This window comes from Nuphar pumila, chromosome 17 (assembly GCF_984573655.1).
Source record: "Nuphar pumila chromosome 17, dmNupPumi1.hap1.1, whole genome shotgun sequence".
NCBI lineage: Eukaryota > Viridiplantae > Streptophyta > Magnoliopsida > Nymphaeales > Nymphaeaceae > Nuphar > Nuphar pumila.
In genome coordinates, this window is record NC_143265.1 from 5088271 (window position 1) to 5108662 (window position 20392).

At 38.2% G+C, this 20392-nt stretch overlaps 1 protein-coding gene and 1 non-coding gene across 2 annotated transcripts in view; both read right to left on the bottom strand.

Annotated features, from left to right (window-relative positions):
* Positions 1-5954, bottom strand: part of LOC149811423 (calmodulin-binding transcription activator 4-like) — a 112974-nt gene extending 107020 nt beyond the window's left edge. The window contains 3 exon segments of the mRNA XM_089993241.1: positions 4426-4541; positions 4616-4741; positions 5837-5954. Coding sequence (XP_089849367.1) covers positions 4426-4541; positions 4616-4741; positions 5837-5855 — 261 coding nt within the window. The 5' untranslated portion in view covers positions 5856-5954.
* A 7487-nt stretch (positions 5955-13441) lies between these two features.
* Positions 13442-13515, bottom strand: TRNAV-AAC (transfer RNA valine (anticodon AAC)). Its single transcript has one exon. It is a non-coding gene; the product is annotated as a tRNA-Val (tRNA).
* Between the last annotated feature and the right edge of the window lie 6877 nt (positions 13516-20392).

Here is a 20392-nt window from a genome sequence, read left to right on the forward strand (position 1 = left end):
GGACTCTGCTTCAAGCGATAAATAGCCTTCTTCAACTTGTACACCTTCTAACACTCCCCCTGAACCTCGAAGCCTGGGGGTTGTTGCATGTAGACAGTTTCATGCAAATCCCCATACAAAAAGGCATTCTTGACATCCAACTGAAACAAGGGTCATTCATGGTGCACAACAACAGAAAGAACGAGACGAATAGTGCCAAGACGAGCAACTGGGGAGAAAGTTTCAAAAAAGTCAACCCCATAAGTCTGAGTGTAGCCTTTTGCAACCAACCGGGCTTTGTACCGTTCAATCGACCCATCCGAGTTATATTTAATGCTCTATACCCATTTGCAGCCTACAATATCTGCATCTGTGGGAGGATCAACCAAGTCCCAAGTGCCTCGAGACCATAGGGCATCCATCTCATCACGCATAGCCTGCATCCAGTTGGAGTCGACTAGAGCTTGACTGTGATGAAGCGGAACAGACGAGGCAGACAGAGCAGAAATAAAATTCTTCATAGATGCCCCAAGATTAGCTTCTGATACAAATTGCATGATGGGGTAAAGAGTGCACTGTCTCTTTCCTTTGCGCAGAGCAATGGGAAGATCAGCATCAGATGTAGGGGCAACAGTTTGCTCAGAAATACTTACCTGAGGAGAAGGAGGTGATGGCGACATGGAGATAGGAGGCACTATGTGCGTGTAGACTATGGGAGGGTTTCGGAAGTGAGACACACCCGACACTTGAACCAAGGACTGGGGAGGAAGCGACTCTAACGGAAAGGGAGAAATCGGCAGAGGAAGGACATCACCAAGGCTCCCCTGTAGTTTGGGAGTAGTACTTGAAAATTACGGAATAGACTCAAAGAAGGTAACATCCGCACTAACATAGTCTATGAGATATAGGGTCGTAGCAACAATATCCTTTTTGGTTCTTAGGATACCCAAGGAAAACACATTTAATAGACTGCGCAGCAAGTTTATCTCGATCCGGACCCAGCTTATGCACAAAACACACACATCCAAAAACTTTAGGGGGGATAGGGAAGAGAGGAGCCTCTGGATGGAGAATTTGAATAGGAATCTGGTCTTCTATAGAGCTTGACGGCATGCGATTTATCAGAAAACCGGCTGCCAGAACCGCATCGCCCCAGTATGAAGCAGGCATATTGGATTGAATCATAAGGCACCGAGCAACATTAAGGATTTGTCTATGTTTCCTCTCAGCCACCCCATTTTGATGGGAGGTATTGGGACATGTAAATTGAGGTTGAATCTCATTACCAAAATAGAATTGAAGTAAGTCTTTGGATTTGAACTCAAGAGCATTATCAGTGCGAACAATTTTAACACATACATCAAATTGAGTTTTTATCTCGGCAATTAAAGATTTAAGAATGACAGGACCTTGAGACCGATCTTTTAACAGGAACACCCACGATAACCTTGAGAAGTCATCAACAATAACTAGATAATAACGACACTGAGACCTATTCGGAATCCTACTTGGGCCCCACACATTGACATGAAGAAGATCAAACATTCCTTGACTTGATGGACTCTGACTAGAGGGGAAAGAGCTTCGACAATGTTTTCCCAATTGACATGTTTCACACTGAAAAGAAACTGAGGGAGGTATATGAGGAATGACACGACGAAGTTTGGTCACTGGAAGGTGACCCAAACGATGATGCCACAATAGAGGACTTGAGGATGATGTACCAGCAGAATAGGCCGAAACTTCTGGTTGGTGTAGATAATACAGACCACCTTCCTCATAGTCGCCACCAATCTTTCTCCCCGTCAGCAAGTCCTGAAAGGTGCACCCCATAGGATCAAAAATCACTCTACAATTCAAATCTTTTGTCATTCGACTGACGGATAGTAAATTCTGTGGAAACAAAGGAGCATGAAGAACATGCGACAATTGAAGAGTGGGGGTAAAAGACATGCTTCCCTGCCCTACAATTGGGGAAGAACTACCATCAGCAAGACGTACCCCTTTTTGACCAGTCACAGGTTTTAAACTCAAAATATTACTCGAATTTCCGCACAAGTGACCAGAGGCTCCAGAATCAATGATCCACCTATCACCTTGACCAGATAGGCCATCACCTGCCGAGCACACAACCTCCGCAACAGAAGACTTCGAAGTGGATGATCGTAAAGCAAGAAGCTCGTCATATTCAGCACTGCTAAGAGTTACATACTCATTGGAGGAATCTGCATCTGATTTAACCACTTGAGCCATAATATAAACTAATTGGCTAGATTTACAAAAGAATGAGCAACCACACGCGCACACCCACAATCAACTATGAACCCGACTATATCAAGTTTTGTCTTCACCAATGAAATCTGAAAAACACGACCTGCGACTATTCAGATCCAAAAAAAAATTTTAAAGAAACTTGACCAGCACCTTCCACCTCAACCGCAGATGGCTATAGGTTGCAAATCAAGATCACACATCCAACACGATAAAGATGTGTCTATTGTTCAGACTATCACACATCAGCCACTAAGACAACCAGTAGCAGTACTCAACACAGAATCCTTCGACAAAAAAAATTCCCACAAACAAACTATTTTCCCACACTGCAGGGAATCACGCCTGCTGCTTAAAAAAAAAGGTAACATGCTGCTTTCATAGCCCACACTTTCCAGCCAACCAGATCACAATACAGTAGGGAACCTGGACTGCTAATATTCAGCCAGCCAAATCACGACACCTGCTCACCAAATAGAATCTGAGATACAACACACACTTTCCAGCTAACCAGATCACGACACAGCAGGAAACCTGGGCTGCTAATATTCAGCCAACCAAATCACGGTACGTGATTTCCAGCCAACCAAATCACGATACAGTGCAGGTAATCAAGGCATCACGGCAGAGATATACTCAGCAAGGAATCACGGCAGGGGATCACGGCATCACAACAACAAAAAATAGGGCAGGAAATCTCGGCAGAAATAAAATTCGGCAACAGGGAAACTAAAAAGGAAGAGAGGAGCTACCAGAACTGCAAGGGGGGGGAACAACATCTTGCTTCCTTAGATCTGATGACAGATCTCCAGATCTGTCATCAGATCTTACACATAAACCTAACCAGCTGACCTTATTTACAGATGTCTTTCGATCACGCTCCCACGATAGATTGATCACGATCAATCAAGCTCCCACGATCGCTGGCTCTGATACCATGTTGATAGAAGCACCAAACCCTAGGTAGAGAGAGAGATAGAGGGAAAGATAGAAGAGAGAGTGAGAGGGAGAGACGGCTGCACAGAGAAGAAAACACGTTAACTCTTTATTAGGGCTTCTCTCTATGTTAAATAGAGAGAGGCTAAAAGGAATAATTACATCTAAGCCCATTATGAAAACATAATTTCAAATAGCCTCTAATATAAAAAGACTTAACTAAAAACCACCTATTCTCAACAATATCAAATGAACTTAACACTTAAAACTTCTTAATCTCAACAATAATCATAACGCCATCCATATGCCAAAAATCCAGAATTTCATGAGAGGACTAAGCACATTGAAATAGATTGTCACTTTACTCGTCGGGTATAAATGGATGGAGTTATATCCTTGGCATTCATGAAACTCAGATAGTTGGTTGTTTTACGAAATTTACCATTGAAGGCTTTCCAATCATTCTTGTTCAAGCTTGGGTTGATTGTGTTCTTATTACCTCAAGCTTGAGGGGGACTGTTGAGGAAATGACATATCTTCATTGATATGTAATACCCTCACATGTAGTCTTTTGTACATATGTTAAAACTTAAGGGTATTACTGTAAATTAGCATTTTCACCCATACCTTTTTTTCTTTTTGTCCTGTAGTGAGCTCGATGGGGGTAGACCCTTTTTAATATGTTGTAACCTATTTTTCTAACTAATGAAGTTCTCTCTTCATCTCTCTTCTTTTTCCTCTTGCACATTGAAGCTCTAACACACAAGTCAAAGCATCAAAAAAAGAGATGTGATCCTTAGCTGTGTAGTAATGTATTCCTTATCCTACTATGAGTGGTTTAATCATTTAATGGTCATTTTGAGTTGCAATGCTCATACTATCAGCTGTAAGGAGTTAGAACCCCCAGTTTATTACCCTTACAAACAGTATTGGCACCATATAATCCTAGAGTCCTCCAATGGCCTTTAGTATGTGACTTCTAAAGTAGGTTTTCTGTGTACTATATACGTTTGTTGAGATAAGCATTCGTAGTAATCTTTTGGGTACTATAATATGAAATTTCTGGACTGGACAATGTTCAAGGTAAAAGTATTAAAGACTAGAAAAAGCAAATGTTGATTTAGCCAATGCAAGTGTTTAGCGAGCTAATGATACTGATAAAAAATTAAGTATTTCAACTAAAACTAAAACAAGCAGACAGCCCTTGGTAAGACCAGGCTGAGTTCATCTACAGCAAACCTTCAGCCGTTCATGTGCCTCTCCAGCAATTCTTCCATCTCTTTTTCTCCGCCACTTATGACCATCCTTGCGGAAAAAGCGAAGTACCCTCCGGTTGAACAGGTATAAAGAGCCGCCTGTAGGAAAACAAGACAACAAGCACAGTGCTAAAGAGCGAACATTAAGAGAAGACCGTAGAGAGCTAACTTACTTTGTGGTTTATTTAGAGGTTCTGAAGTGATTCTGCATCTCTCATGATTTTGTAAAATAAACAGTATTTCTGGTGGCTTCAGCCAACGATTTTGAGCTTCTTGTAGAAGTTCATTAAGATCAAATTCTGCACATGCAGTGGGAAAAAAAAACACAACCCCATTTAAGTTTTTATCAGAAATCGGCTCTAGTACTTGTAACTCATGCTAAAGTTAGAATGCTGATTTATTAGTTCAAGAGAGCCTATAGCTTCTCTTTGTGTGTCTGCATATGCTTACATACCTACATACATACCATAGTCAGAAATATCGGTCTCGCTATATCTCGGAAAGGCAATTTCTCACAATAATATAGCTTTAGTTGATAAATCTCGGGAAAAACTCGGTGCTTAAAAAAAATTTAAAATAGCTAGAAATAAGGAAGAAAGATAACATGTTTAAATAACAAAATACACATGATAAAAAGAAATAAGTAAAAAATATAAAAGAAAGAAGAAAAAACGCAGTTAAGATATAGAAAAGAAGTAAAAAAGAAAAAGGTAAGTCATAATATCGTGATATTATTGCGATAAATCGTGGCATATATAAATATTTGATATTTTCAAAATATCGTGATATGCTGCCTTTAATATGGTTTTAGGAATTTACAGCTATATTATCGCTATATTTTCAAAATATCGCCTATATCTGTGACGATGATACATACATGCATATATACAAACATAATTACAGAAAATGACTAAAACTAAAGGACCAAAAGCTCATCAAGAATTTGTGAATCATCCACTTGATGATCATAGAAAAGAAGACCTGAAAGACATAAATCTCATTCTTTAAAATCATGGTGTCAACATATGAACACTAAAATCTGGATTGGTAACCACTACTGAAATACTGCAACTGTTTCTGCACATTACAAAAACCCACTACCATAAATTCAATTATCACCACCAAAACAAAGAAAGGAGATATATAAAAACAAATACATATTAAGCAAGCAGTCAAAATGCAAGATATCCATATTTCAATCACTACCAACACCAGCCACCAACAAATGAAGCAATTTCCACTCCCCAAAACTTCAAATTTCACGACGATCACCGTACTCAACCCATCGATCTCACAGTCAAAATTAACCATAAATTACTACAAAAAATAGCAAAATCTTTACTAAGAAAACCAAAAAACTTGAATTTTTTTAACAAAGAAAGAAGCAAAGGTACCTTCTTTGGACAATTGCATGACTCCCCAAAAACCCTAGGGCATGAAGCCGAATGTCTCGGCGAACCAGAGCCAGAGAACCGCCAAATTGCAAGACATGCAACGAAATGAGAGGGGTTTATGGAAAAACAAAGATTATGTTGGGATAAGAATATTATTAAATCCTGAGTAGGTAACACGTGCTTAAAAATATATTTCAAAATGACCTCCAAACTTTGTTCTTAATTATAATATTTTACAAAGTTTTTTTTTTATTTTTCAAGCAACCAGACCAGATGACTCTTTTTTCTTTATTTATTAAGCCAAGAAGAAATCCCCATCACGGGCAGCACATAATGCTAACTATGGGTAGAAAGCAGTAACCATAAGATAAAAAAAAGTAGGTTTTCTTTAGGGATGGCAGTGGACCGGCACCGGGGTGGAGGACAAGGTCTCTACCCCCGGCCTGTCTCAAAATTCGGACCTCCATCCCTGCATAGGTTTGGATTTTAACCTCCATTCTCGTTTCTTCTCCTCCATCCCTGATCCAAACGGGGGCAAGGAGGGGATCAGGATGGGGTAGGGCGGGAGAATGCATAGGTCCATCCCCACCTCCATCCCCATTTCATGTCCTCCATCCTTGCTTCCATCCCCTTTTCATGTCCTCCATCCCCGGTCCAATCGGGTCGAGGCGAGGTGGGCCCCCATTTCCTCCCAATCCACTGCCATCCCTCGTTTTATCTCGGATACTACCATCAATCCAAAAGAGCAGAATTTTTTACATCAAGGTACAAGACAGTTTTTCAAACTCATGACATCAACTTGGTAGGGTTCGCAAGTCGCTCGCCCATACCGGATGAGGGGAGGTCTTGTGGGTCACTATTTTACTCCTAAGAAAATAATTAAAGCTTAATTTGTTTTAAACCTTCTTAACCCGTGTCCTTGATCTTTTTTAGCCTTAAGCGTATTTAAATCTAATCGACCAATAAAAAGCTTGAACTGCTCTACTAATCTTTGGGGCTTGAGAATAATGAATACTTGATCCATTTGATGTGTTTTTAAAGGTTAAATAAAAAAATGCTGAGCATAAAGAAAATTTATAAATGTGCTTCTATGGAGGCAACATGGCACTTTGAAGTGATCAATAACTCATCTTAGAGAAGTAGAGGTATTTTTGGTTAGGATTTTTGAAAAACCATAAAACTTTTGGTTGGAGGACTAGGGTGTCAATGGGCCTGGTTTACCGGCTCGATCCAAACCAAACCATATAGGGTCCGGGTACGGTGATAAATAAGAAGACTTGGGTCCGGACTTGAAGGTCTGATTAATACATGGACCCGGGTATAGTTTGTGAAATTTTGTACCAGACACAAACCCGACCTAAGTTTTAATTAAGACCTATAATTTTTCAATGTAAAAATGATAAAAATATGGTTTTATCGAGTATGGTCTGGGTTTGGTTCATGTAGTTCTTATCAGGTTCGGGTATAGTTTTTTTTATAGTGAACCCAATTAGACTTGAGTCCATACTCGATACTATTACCAAAAATCTGGTCCAAGTCTGGTTCCACTTGGGTCCGAACCAAACCCGACCAGTTGACAACCCTAATTAGGACTCAATGTTTGGTGTGCATTTGAAACTTACCTAAAAAAATGATTGTTGATTTGGATTTTGTTTTTTTACTCATTTCCTATTGAAAGGTCCAAAACACTACACTAGTTGAGTGTGGCCGCCCTTGTGGGGTTTGTTTCGTTGAACTTGGATCGAACTAGAAAGGAAGAAAGTATTATCAAAATCAGATGATGTGAACTAGTGCTATAAGGGAAAATTACTAGAATGGACATGGATCCATGGTCTGAAATGCCCATATCCAACTAACTTGTTTGGGTCAAGAGTTGACTGTGTGTATTGTTGGTCAACAGATTCATAGGTATGGTTAACTTTGCAAGACCGTGTTACAGTTGACTATTGTTTTACTATCTCGAAACTCAGCCCAGTCAAAACATGGTACAGCTCGTACTTGGTTTATCTTTTTGCTAGGAGCTTATTGCAGGTCATTTTGAATGAGCCCACAAGGTCTTCGCACATCTGACTAGGTGGGTTGGATTAAGGCGTTTAAGTCATCACGAGTTTGGTACTCAAGGTGTGTGTATGTCTCTTACCATAAGATCAAAACCAATGAACCAACGGGGGCTCCGCTTGTTCGGCGAGAGCAGTCATCACCTTGTGTTGGGCCAAGTTTGAACCCAATTGGTATGGTTGTATAACTGGTAGGGGTCTACCTAACGCGAGCTTTCTTTGTCAAATAAAAAAAAGGTCAAAACCAATGAGAAATGATCCACAATGGACAGGCGGAGAAGTACTTGTAGAGTTTTACATGACAGACACTGAAAGCCACAATGAGCATGGCACCTTTTGACCCATAAAAGATGCCCCATCTGTAATAGTAGAAACTGAAATGTGTTTACCAACCAAATATGCTTGTTGGTATGAATTACGGTCTTCATAAGTTTTTTTGCAAATCTAATCCTGCATATGCATTTGGTGTAGTCTATTTGCTAGGAATCAATTATTGGATCACTGTAATCAAATCAACAAACGTGATTTTTTATACTTGAATATTTATGAAAATGCTAAGCCGTTGATTTTCAACCCAATGATCTAAGAGTCTATTTCTATAAAATGAAGCATCTAAATCCATCCAGTAAATTTTTTTGAAAAAAAGTAAAAACCTATCAAAATGGTGGTTCATACCAGTAAACATATTTGGTTGGTAAACATAATTCAGTAATCTTCTTCTCGTTATTCAAAAAAAAAAAGTCATCTTGACAGGAATGTTTTCATCTCACGGATACTCCACTTTACTCCTGTGTCATGTTCTCTTGTATCATATTACTTTTTAATAAAAAAAATACAAGAAAATAGGTTATCATTTGTCTGATTAGCCATATCCTTGTGACATTGGTTTTGAAAGGTTGAAAAAGGAAAGTGTGCACAAGAGCTCAAGCCAACTGGGATAGACTCAAAAAGAAGTCTAGTCCAAGCTTTTTTTTTTCTCATTTTGGAGCTACATAGTATTGAAATTGCAAGTTGGAACGGGGGGCTCTACTTGTTTGGCAAGAGCTATGAGTGCACGTTACCTTGTGTTGGGACATTGCAAGTTCGAAACCCACGACACCTTGTAACTGGTGGGGTCTGCCTAACCCCCAACTTGCCTATAAAAAAAATTATTGATTCAAATCATGCGGTATTTTAGTCGTTTAAGTTATCAAGTTGTCGCTTGTCACTGTCTTCCACTTAATAAAATGAAGAGACATTTCACCATCACATTGTTGTTTGTTGTTCATATTTTGCACGGGAAAACTACGTTCAGGACTGGAGACATCATTGTCATCCAGGAGAGGAAAACGTCACCCCCAGGGCCTATGCTGTGCTTCAAGACAGAGTATTAGGTATCGTTTCTAGAAGGTAGGAGACCCATGGCCACTGCTCTTGATAGGTTTAAGGTTACATACAATTACTATAAATCTATAGGTTAGAGAGAGGGGGTCTGCACAAAACATGGAAAGATCACCCCCCCACCCTTTTTTTTAAGGGTAAATTTGTATAGACATCCTGCTTACTTACTACATTCAATGAACCGGTAGCAGTCTGCCTAACTCCAGCTTGCCTATAAAAAAAAAACAGGTATCACTGTTTTACAAGGCATCAAAAATCAATAACCTACACTGTGAGATACTTTTTTGGGTTATAAAAGTCTGCCTACATGTTCCAATTAGGCAATCTAAACACCAATTTCTAGTATTTTGAATATGTTGAATCCATCTCTCAAGTCCAATCAGATTGAAACAACCTTACGTTATAGAGCTCCAGAGGCATTTGTATTAGGGGTGTCAACTGATCGGGTTTACCGGGAACACGGCCTGCACCAAACCCTATATGATCCCGGTATGGTGATAAATAAGAAGACTCTATTAAGACCCGACTCCAAACCCGAAGGTCCGATTAATACATGGACCCGAGTATAGTTTGTAAAATTTTATACCAGCCCCAGGCCTGACCCAAGTTCCGATTAAGACCCACAAATTTTTAATGTAAAAATGATAAAAAATATTGTTTTACCGAATATGGCCCGAGTCTGGTTCATGTAGTTTTTATTGGGCCTGGGTATGATTTCTCTTATGATAGGTCCGATTAGACCTGGGTCCAGACCCAATACTATACCCAAAAATAGGGGCAAAGTCTGGTTACACCTGAGTCTGCTGACCGTCCTAATTTGTACCTACATATGTTTGTTTTAAAGCCTTACCACAAACAAACACACACACACACACACATATATATATATATATATATATAATCAAAGTTTGCTGCAATGGTCGTTTGTATGTACAAATGACTTAGCAAACTTTATTTTTTGATATTTTTATTTTTTCGGGAAGTAATCTATATGCTTTTTTTTAACAAGAACTGGTTTTTAATCACCATAATCTGACCTGCGTACAGGTTTTTCTCGTAAAGCAAAAGTTATTTTAATGGTTTTAACACGTGACATATTATGATTGACATGTATAATTTTTTATTACTTTTGGGTCGATACAGAATGAAACACTTGAGTGTCGGTATAGGTTAATACAGAAGAATCGATGGCCAAACGATTCACGTCCAATACCGATACTGACAACATTGGTTTTCACCTCATTATTCAAAAAAAAAATCATCTTTACACGAATGTTTTTATCTACGTCACACGGATACTCCACTTTACTCCCGTGTCATGCCCCTTTGTATCCTATTACTTTTTAATTAAAAATTACAAGAAAAAAGCAGAGGGATTCGATCTTAGGCCTTCAGCTTGACACAGGACCCCGCTTACCACATGGGATACCACCTGAGACTTTTTCACCATCGTCATCTTGGTTCATTGGTTTTTTTTTTTCACGATTAAGAAAACCAACTGGAGACGTCATTGTCATCCAGGCGGAGGAAAACGTCAGAACTAAGACTCTCGCACCGAATATTAGGTATCTTTGTTTTTACAGGACATAAAAAAACGATAACCTACAATGTGAGATACTTTTCTCAGTTATAAAAAATCAATTAAGCAATCTAAAGGTCAATTTCTAGTATTTTGAATATATTGAATCCATCTCTCAAGTCCAATCAGATTGAAACAACCTGCGGCACAGAAGTCTAGAGGCTTTTGTACCAACATATGTTAGTAATAAAGCATTACCACACATGTATATATCGTCCCTCAAGTCCAATCAGATTGAAACAAACTGCAGCGTAGAGGTCGAGAGGCTTTTGTACCAACATAAGTTTGTAATAAAAACATTACCATATATATATATATATATATATATATAAGACTCAACATATTAAGCCTTCTTTTCTAAAAATGAAGGCCCACGCCGGGCGGGGCCAGTCGGCAGGCCTGCCAAGCTGTTGCCCACCTCTAGCTCAAGGCAATACAACCTCAAATATTCTTCAAGAATGCTATGATTAAAGAAAGAAACAACTGAATTCTCAACATAATGTAGCCCTGTGTTATAAAAAACGTGCCTTGAGGCGCGGCCCTCTATGCCTCAACGCGCAAGCTTAAGGTGCAAAAAAATAAATTTTTTTTACAACAAGATATCTGAGACATGATCAACAAGATTTTTGTAGGTTAATCTCATATATTTTTCAGTTGTTTTAGTTATGTAATCAGTTTCTTACTATATTATTATATTTTAACTTTTATTGGTTAATCTAGTATATTTTTCAGTTATTTCAGTTATGTAATTAGTTTCTTAATATATTTTAACTTTTTTTGGTTAATCTCATATATTTTCTAGTTATGTAATCAGTTTTTTAGTTACTTTTATATGTTAATCTCATATTTTTTAGAATAATCTCATATATTTTAACTTTTGTAGGTTAATCTCATATATTTTTCAGTTGTTTCAGTTATGTAATTAGTTTCTTAATATATTTTAACTTTTGTTGGTTAATCTCATATATTTTCCAGTTATGTAATAAGTTTTTTAGTTACTTTTATATGTTAATCTCATATTTTTTAGAATAATCTCATATATTTTAACTTTTGTTGGTTAATCTCATATCTTTTTCAGTTATGTAATCAGTTTGTTAGTATATTTTATCTTTTGTTGGTTAATCTCATATATTTTTCAGTTATGTAATCATTTTTTTAGTTACTTTTATATGTTAATCTCATATTTTTTAGAATAATCTCATATATTTTAACTTTTGTAGGTTAATCTCATATATTTTCTAGTTATTTCAGTTATGTAATCAGTTTCTTAATATATTTTAACTTTTGTTGGTTAATCTCATATATTTTATACTTACATAATCAGTTTTTTAGTTACTTTTACATGTTAATCTCAGATTTTTTAAAATAATCTCATATATTTTAACTTTTGTTAATTAATCTCATATATTTTCCAGTCATGTAATCGGTTACTTAGTATATTTTATCTTTTGCTGGTTAAACTCATATATTTTTTAGTTATGTAATCATTTTTTTTAGTTACTTTTATATGTTAATCTCATATTTTTTAGAATAATCTCATATATTTTAACTTTTGTAGGTTAATCTCATATATTTTCAGTTATTTTAGTTACGTAATCAGTTTCTTAGCATATTTTAAGTTTTTTTGGTTAATCTCATATATTTTTCAGTTATGTAATTAGTTTTTAGTTACTTTTATATGTTAATCTCATATGTTTTAGTACTTATTTGAGATTTTATATTTCTTATTGGTTGTTATTTCATCAATAAAGCATTTTTTATTTGTTTTATTTTTAGTTATTTTTTTATAATTTTTTTAAAGTTTTCAAAAAAATTATTTGAGGCTTACACCTCACCTCGATTTTTGGTGGAGTGCCTCGCTACGCCTCAACGCTTTTCACAACACTAATTTAGCCAATAAAACATTATTTTCCTTCATGGATTATCATATCATATCCTGATGGCCCACAATTTCAATAAGCTAAATTGAGTTACTAGTACAACAGTAAAGAACAACTCAAAGCAATGTAGAAAGAGCACAAAAAGAAGTAAACGATGAAGAATGCCAACCAGTTTGTGGGGTCTATTTTGGGAAGAGCAAAAGAGCTGAAAGAAAAAACAATTTTGAGGCTGAGACAAAGACCAAAAGCAAAAGTGGCAGTACTTATTTGAGATTTTATATTTCTTATTGGTTGTTATTTCATCAATAAAGCATTTTTTATTTTTAGTTATTTTTTTTATAATTTTTTTAAAGTTGTCAAAAAAATTATTTGAGGCTTACACCTCGCTTCGATTTTTGGTGGAGTGCCTCGCTACGCCTCAACGCTTTTCACAACACTGATTTAGCCAATAGAACATTATTTTCCTTCATGGATTATCATATCATATCCTGATGGCCCACAATTTCAATAGGCTAAATTGAGTTACTAGTACAACAGTAAAGAACAACTCAAAGCGATGTAGAAAGAGCAAAAAAAGAAGTAAACGATGAAGAATGCCAGCCAGTTTGTCGGGTCTATTTGGGGAAGAGCTGAAAGAAAAAACAATTTTGAGGCTGAGACAAAGACGAAAAGCAAAAGTGGCAGAATATTAAAAAGTATTGGAAATAGATGGCGTCGCCCGGGTTTGAACCGGAGACCTTCAGTGTGTTAGACTGACGTGATAACCAACTACACCACGACACCTTTGGTTGTTAGTTGTTTCAATATTATTTTTATATTTGTGACAAAGAAATCGCTCTCAACGACGACGAATCATGCTATATGCTCTAATCGAGAATCTCATCCTGCCATGCGCTCTCTCTCTGTGTGGAGGTCTCATTGGTTCTCCTAATTGATGAAAATGACTTTTAGGAAGTTCACAAATGAGGAGACCAAGATGTGCACCACAATTTTCTCAAGTACTTCAAATCACAACTTTTCGATGGTAATCGTGATCCTGTTCTCATATTGCTTTTTGTTTTTGTTTTTATTTTTCTTTTTTACTCTTGGCTAAGCTGGAACCAAACTCCTAATGGATTTGGAAAACCAGACCCTAGAGGATACGACACGACCTACATGCCCCCACAGTGTTACATCATACACTGGTGGCTATCTAATCAGCAAAGTGATAAATCAACCAGCAATCTATCCACTGCTACATGTTTGGATCAGTGATACGTACCGTATTGCCAGAAAATCTACATGTTACTGAACTGAATCGGCTATTTTTTAATAAATGTAAAAATTAGCTTAAATTTAATTTTTTAATACTATTTTAATGGCTTTAACATGTTTCACGTTCTGATTTGTTAATTAAGGTACGTTCGGATAAGGTGGAGAACTCAGCAGAAATCCACGTTTAGGATAACTCTCAACCAAATGATCTTACATCTTAGGAATAGAAAATGAAAGGTGTTATGAATATCCCTTCATCTAAGGAAATGAAAGTGGAAGGAGATGAAGAGGTTATGAATATCCCTAAGGAAATGAAAATAAAAGTGGAAGGAGATGAGGATATGAATCTTACATCCAAGAAAATGCAAAAGAAATGTAATCAAATGTGCAACTCGTTTAATATAAGAAAGGAAATTGAAGATAGTGAGAGAGAGAATCATTAAGAGCCATGGACGTAGACTCTTAGAAGAGTCTAACCATGTTATACCCTGTGCACTTCGTATCTTCTAATTTCTTCCTCTTGTCTCTATATTTAATACTTTAATATGGTATCAGAGCTGGCTTAATGGGATCTGATTTTGCAATCAAACTGAGCGACTTTCGTCAGCAGCATGCTCTGGTAAGGAGCAAGTTTCACACTGTAAAAGGATGGCAGGCAGCAACAATGAATCAGGTAATAAAAACAAGGTGATAGGTTTGAGTCCTTTCCCTGTTCTACCTGCCCAACCAGTCTGCAATATTTTTTGTCAGTTACGTTGTCTGCAGATAACTTTTTGCTATGAGAGTCTCAACTCCGTTATTAAAGAGTTACAACTTAATGGGTTACATAGATGGGTCAAATCCTTGCCCGAATGAGTTCCTTCCGGTAGAAATTGGAAAATCCTGCTTTCATAGAATGGCAAAGGATGTATCAACTGTTATTAAGTTGGATCCTTTCTTCCTTCTCGGACACTATCCACAGCCAAGTTGTTGGTTTATCTTCCTCTTATGGAGTCTAGAAAGCCCTCAAGTTTATGTATGATGCCCATTCAACAGCTCGTATCCAACAATTGAAAGCTGAGTTGCAGAATTTTAAAAAGGGAGCAAACACTATTACTAACTACTTTCATAGGGTTGGGAGCATTGCCCATCAACTAACCATGGCATCTAAATCGGTAGATGATGATGATTTAGTTATGCATATTCTAGTTGGTCTACCTCTGAGTGAGGATGGGTCTTTGAAAACAGTGATCAATGTTTGACGAGAATTGATTTCTATCGAAGAACTATTAGGCATGTTATTGATTTAAGAAGCTAATTTACAAGGAGAGGAATCTGAATCTATACCCATGGCTAATCTTACCTATAAACAACCCTATTATAATCAAAATCAAGGGTCTCACGGTAATCAAGAAAAGTTTAACAATAAGGAAAAAAGTGGGGGTAGATGTCAATATAGATCCAGTGGTAGTAGAGGAACTGACAACTCATCCAATCCGGTAATATGTCATTCATGTGAAAATGCTGGTCATATTGTTGCACATTGTCATGTCAAGTTTGCAGGAAATCTAGTCATGGTGCTCTTCAATGCAAGTCTTTCAAGCTCCAAAAAGAATCGGCATCACCAAAAGCTTACCAGGTAACTGTAACCAATCAGGTGGATGACAGTGGGTGGTACCTAGATTCTGGAGCCACTCACCATGTCACAATATTTTTATTATTGCTTAAGTATTTGATGTTTTTTAAAGCTTTCAGAAGTTGGTTGAAAATAAATTTGGAACCAAAATCAAGTCCCTCCAAAGTGACTGGGGAGGTGAATACATGTCTGTCTCTATCCACTAATTTGAAGTCATATAGTATGAAACATCAAATCACTTGCCCCCACACACATGAACAAAATGGTTGTGTCTCACATTGCTTGCTCAATCAAGTTTATCGCAAAAATATCACTACAAGAAAACTGTGGATTAGCGACGGACGATATCCATCGCTAAATTGTTTAGCGATGGATAACGTCATCATGAATTTCTGGTTGCTAATTAGCTACAAAACTTATCTGTCGCTACTTCAATCACTAATTTGCGACGAACATGATCTGTCGCTAGTTCGTTGTTAAATAAGTATAGATTTGGTTTTGCGATGGACATTATCCATTGCTAAATTAAAAAAAAAAAATTTGCTCCCTGCCAGGCGGTATTCCGGCAGCAATAGGCCGGACTTGTACCGCACCCCACAGGCGTTGCACAGGGTCTTAGATCCGAGCAGCCCGGCCCGCCACTGTAGGGTCTTCTGCACAGAACTGGCACGCTCTCCGGCACCCTCCCGACCTGGTTCCCCGCTTGTCCGGCCTGACCCGCCACTGCAGGGTCTTCTGCACAATGCAGGAGAGTTCACCTCTGAACCGACGCACTCTCCTGCGTTCCTCTGCCATCGTGTTAAAGGAAAGCTCAGTAACCCCAAATTGGAGGCATATATTTGCCTTTGAGATGATCTTCACGACAACAAGTTGGCCTTTGATTTCGCCCTTTCGAGCCCTAGCAAAGCAAGTGTGATCGAAATGTCCCCTCCCGACCTCCTTCCTGAGCTCGTACTTCACCGTGAAACTTTTGTCCAGTGGCTACTCTGCCTCGTCGTCGTCCTCCGGTATCATTCCTTCCGCTTCTGCTTCGCTTGCCCCTGCCACTTGGCCAAGGATGCCTTGATATGCTTCGTCGACGACGGTCGAGGAAACGGCCGCCGGAAGAACCTCTACAGCGTCAATGACCTCGTCGGCGATGGCGTCAACCCAGTCGTAGCGAACTACTTTGCGCCCTCCACGAAGAAGTCGGTTTAAATCGAACGACGGAGAGGTCGATTTAAATTTTGCACAGAGAGAGTGGAAAAATTTTGTGCCCTAGATGGGTCGGTTTAAATCGAACATGAGCGACGGAATTAGTGAGAAAATTTTTTGTCGCTAATTAGCGACAAAAAATTCTCTTGCTAATTCCGTCGCTAATTTGCAACAGAATTTATCCATCGTAAATTTTCATCGCTAATTAATGCTTTTCTTATATTGAGAATTAGCGACGAAAAACTATCGTTGCTAATTAGCGACAGATTCACGATAGAAACCTCTCCGTCGCTAAGTTGCGACGGAGTTTGAGACATAATTTTTTCGTCGTGAATCCGTCGCTAAGTAATGACAGATTAGCGATGAAAGTTTTTTCATCGCTAATTAGCGACGGATTGAATTTTTTCCGTCGTTAATTCTACAAATCATTCGAATGTTAGCGATGAATAGTTTTCTCTAGCTAATCCATCGCAAATTTGCAACGAAAAAAATCCATCACAAATTTTCGTCGCTAATTAACATTTTTCTTGTAGTGTATTGGGACTATGCTTTCCTGGCAGTTGTGTATTTGATTAATCGACTTCCTACTTTTGTCACCCAGATGAAGTCCCCATTTCAAGTTTTACATAAGACAACTCCAAATTATAAATTTTTGAAAAGCTTTGGTTATATGTGTTACCCATGTCTCCGCCAAGCTTCAATTCAATAGTCAGTGTCTTCTTGGGTTATAATGGTCAACATAAAGGCTATCTTTGTTGGAACCTTGAAAATGGAAAACTGATTGAGAGTCAAAATGTCATCTTTAATGAAAATGGTTTTTCATTCAAGTCTAAGCTACACACTTAGGTTGACATTCAGTTTGACCCCAAGGCCATGACCGATTGCAACCCCATATCTATTTCTTTACCTCATTTTCCTACTAGTACCCAAACTATCTCATCGCCTAGTCCTCCCATTCTTAACCATGTCATGCCACTTAGTACACCTAATCCTCAACTTGCATATGTGGAGCCTCACCATGATACCTCACCAATACCATTACCAGCTTCTCCCACCCCCACCTACTCGATCTCATCAAATGATCACATTATTCCAGACATGATCTCTCAAACCCAAATTCTTTATTTTTACCCGCTATTTGATCCCAATGGTGCTTCTCATTGAACTTTATATTGATGTTGAACCTACCTGTTACTCTCAAACCCACAAATCCATTCATTGGTGACGTGCCATGAAAGACGAGTTTAATACCTTACTATGCAACAATACTTGGAGTTTAGTTCCTCCCTCCCCTGCGCACAATGTGGTTGGTTGTAAGTAGATTTTCAAAATCAAGTGTCACTTTGATGGTTCACTTGAGCGACACAAGGCCCGTTTGGTAGCCAAAGGGTACACTCAAGAAGAGGGGATTGACTATTTTAATACATTTAGTCCAGTTATAAAACCCTCCACTGTGCGCATTGTTCTTTCTACTGTAATTTTCCTTGGTTGGTCCATTAGACGACTGGATGTCCATAATGCCTTCTTGCATGGGGTTCTCTCTGAAGACGCTTATATGACACAACCCCAAAGATTTATAGATTTGTGGTTCCCACATCATATTTGCAAACTACACAAGGCAATGTATGGACTTAAGCAAACTCTGTCTACTTGGTTCGAGAGATTGAGCAGTTTTCTTCTTAGCATTGGCTTTATTGGACTTAAGGTTGATACTTTCCTCTTTTTGCATCAAACCTCCAATAATGTCATCTACATTCTCATTTAGTTAGATGATATAATCATTATGGGTAATTCTTTTTCTTAAGTGAACAGTGTGATTAACCAGATAGGTGATAAATTCTCTATCAAAGATATAGGTCCTCTGCATTATTTTTTGGGTATTGAGGCCACCTTCACCCCCACAAGATTATATGCAAAAATATATGATAGACCTTCTTCTAAGGACAAATATGTTGGGTGCTAAGCCAATAAAACAGATGAAACACGATTATCGGATGCGACTGAATGCCGACAGGTTGTTGGCACTCTCTAATATACCACGCTTACCAGGCCTGACCTTGCCTTTGCTGTCAATACATACATTGTCCCACTTCCATTTATTGGGCCATAGTTAAATGGACACTTTGATACATCAAACGTACCCTTCACTATGGTCTTCATATCTGTCGTTCTCAGCATTTTCAAGTTTCTGCTTTTTCATATGCAGATTGGACAGGAAATATTGATGAGAGAAAATCCATTGGGGGCTTTGCGGTCTGCCTTGGCAACTCCTTGATTTCCTGGTCAGCACGCAAACAAAGCAGTCTCTCGATCCAACACCGAGGTTGAGTATCAGTCATTGGCCAATGCATTATGCCGAAGTTCTATGGATCACTTATTTACTCAAGGAGCAACACATCTAATCCTCCTCTCCACCTAATCCTCCTCTCCACCAATCATGTGGTGTGATAATATTGGCGATGCTTATCTCTCAGCCAATTCGATCATCATAATCGGACCAAAGCATATAGAAATTGATGTCCAATTTATTCAGGATCATATCTCCAAGAAGCATCTACAAGTTCAATATATTTTTACTATGGACCAGCTTCCAGATTTCATGACCAAACCCCTCTTCACTACTAGGCTGGAATTTCTTAGGGACAAGCTCAATGTCCACCAACGTCCCTTGAGCTTGAGGGGAGCTGTTAAGGTAAGTTCGGATAAGGTCAGAAATCTACATTTAGGATAACTCTCAACCAATTGATCCGACATCTAAGGAATAGAAAATGAAAGGTGTTATGAATATCCCTACATCTAAGGAAATGAAAGTAGAAGACGATGACGAATATCCCTATATCTAAGGAAATGAAAATAAAAGTGAAAAGAGATGAGGATATGAATCTTACATCTAAGAAAATGCAAAAGGAATGCAATCAAATGTGTAACTCGTTGAATATAGGAAAGGGAACCTCTCCTCACAAAAAACGAACGAGAGAGAGAGAGAGAGAGAGAGAGAGAGAGAGAGAGACGTACGTAGACTCTTCTAAGAGTCTAACCACGTTAAACCCTGTGCACTTCATATCTTCTTCTTTCTCCTTCTCTCTATATTTAATACTCTAATATGATTGACACGTAATATTTTTTTAATTATTTTTGGTCAATTCAAAATGATTCACTTGAGAATCGGTATCGGCCGATTCACCTGAAGCATTGGTCAAACGATACAGGTCTGATTCCGGACAACATTGGTTTGGATAGAGAAGGGCAAGTTGACCTAAAAAGTACAAACATGAGCTCTGCTTGTATGGTAAGAGCAATTTGTGCACGTCGCCATGTGATGGAATGTTGCAAGTTCAAAACCTACTGATGTATAGGTGGTTGAATAACTGTTGTTAAATAAGAGAGCCCAGGCTTTGTTTGGGAGCCGACAATAGGAAGGCACCGAAAAAGAATTGGGGATTCCCCAGCACCAAAATTTGTTTGGGAGGCATGATTTCTAGGAGATGATTGAAATGGCATGGCATTTCCCAATGCCGGATCCTCAAACCAACTGCTACGTCGATAGGTCTTCCGATTGTGCAAGCTAATTTCCAAGACACCTGACCTTTGACCAAT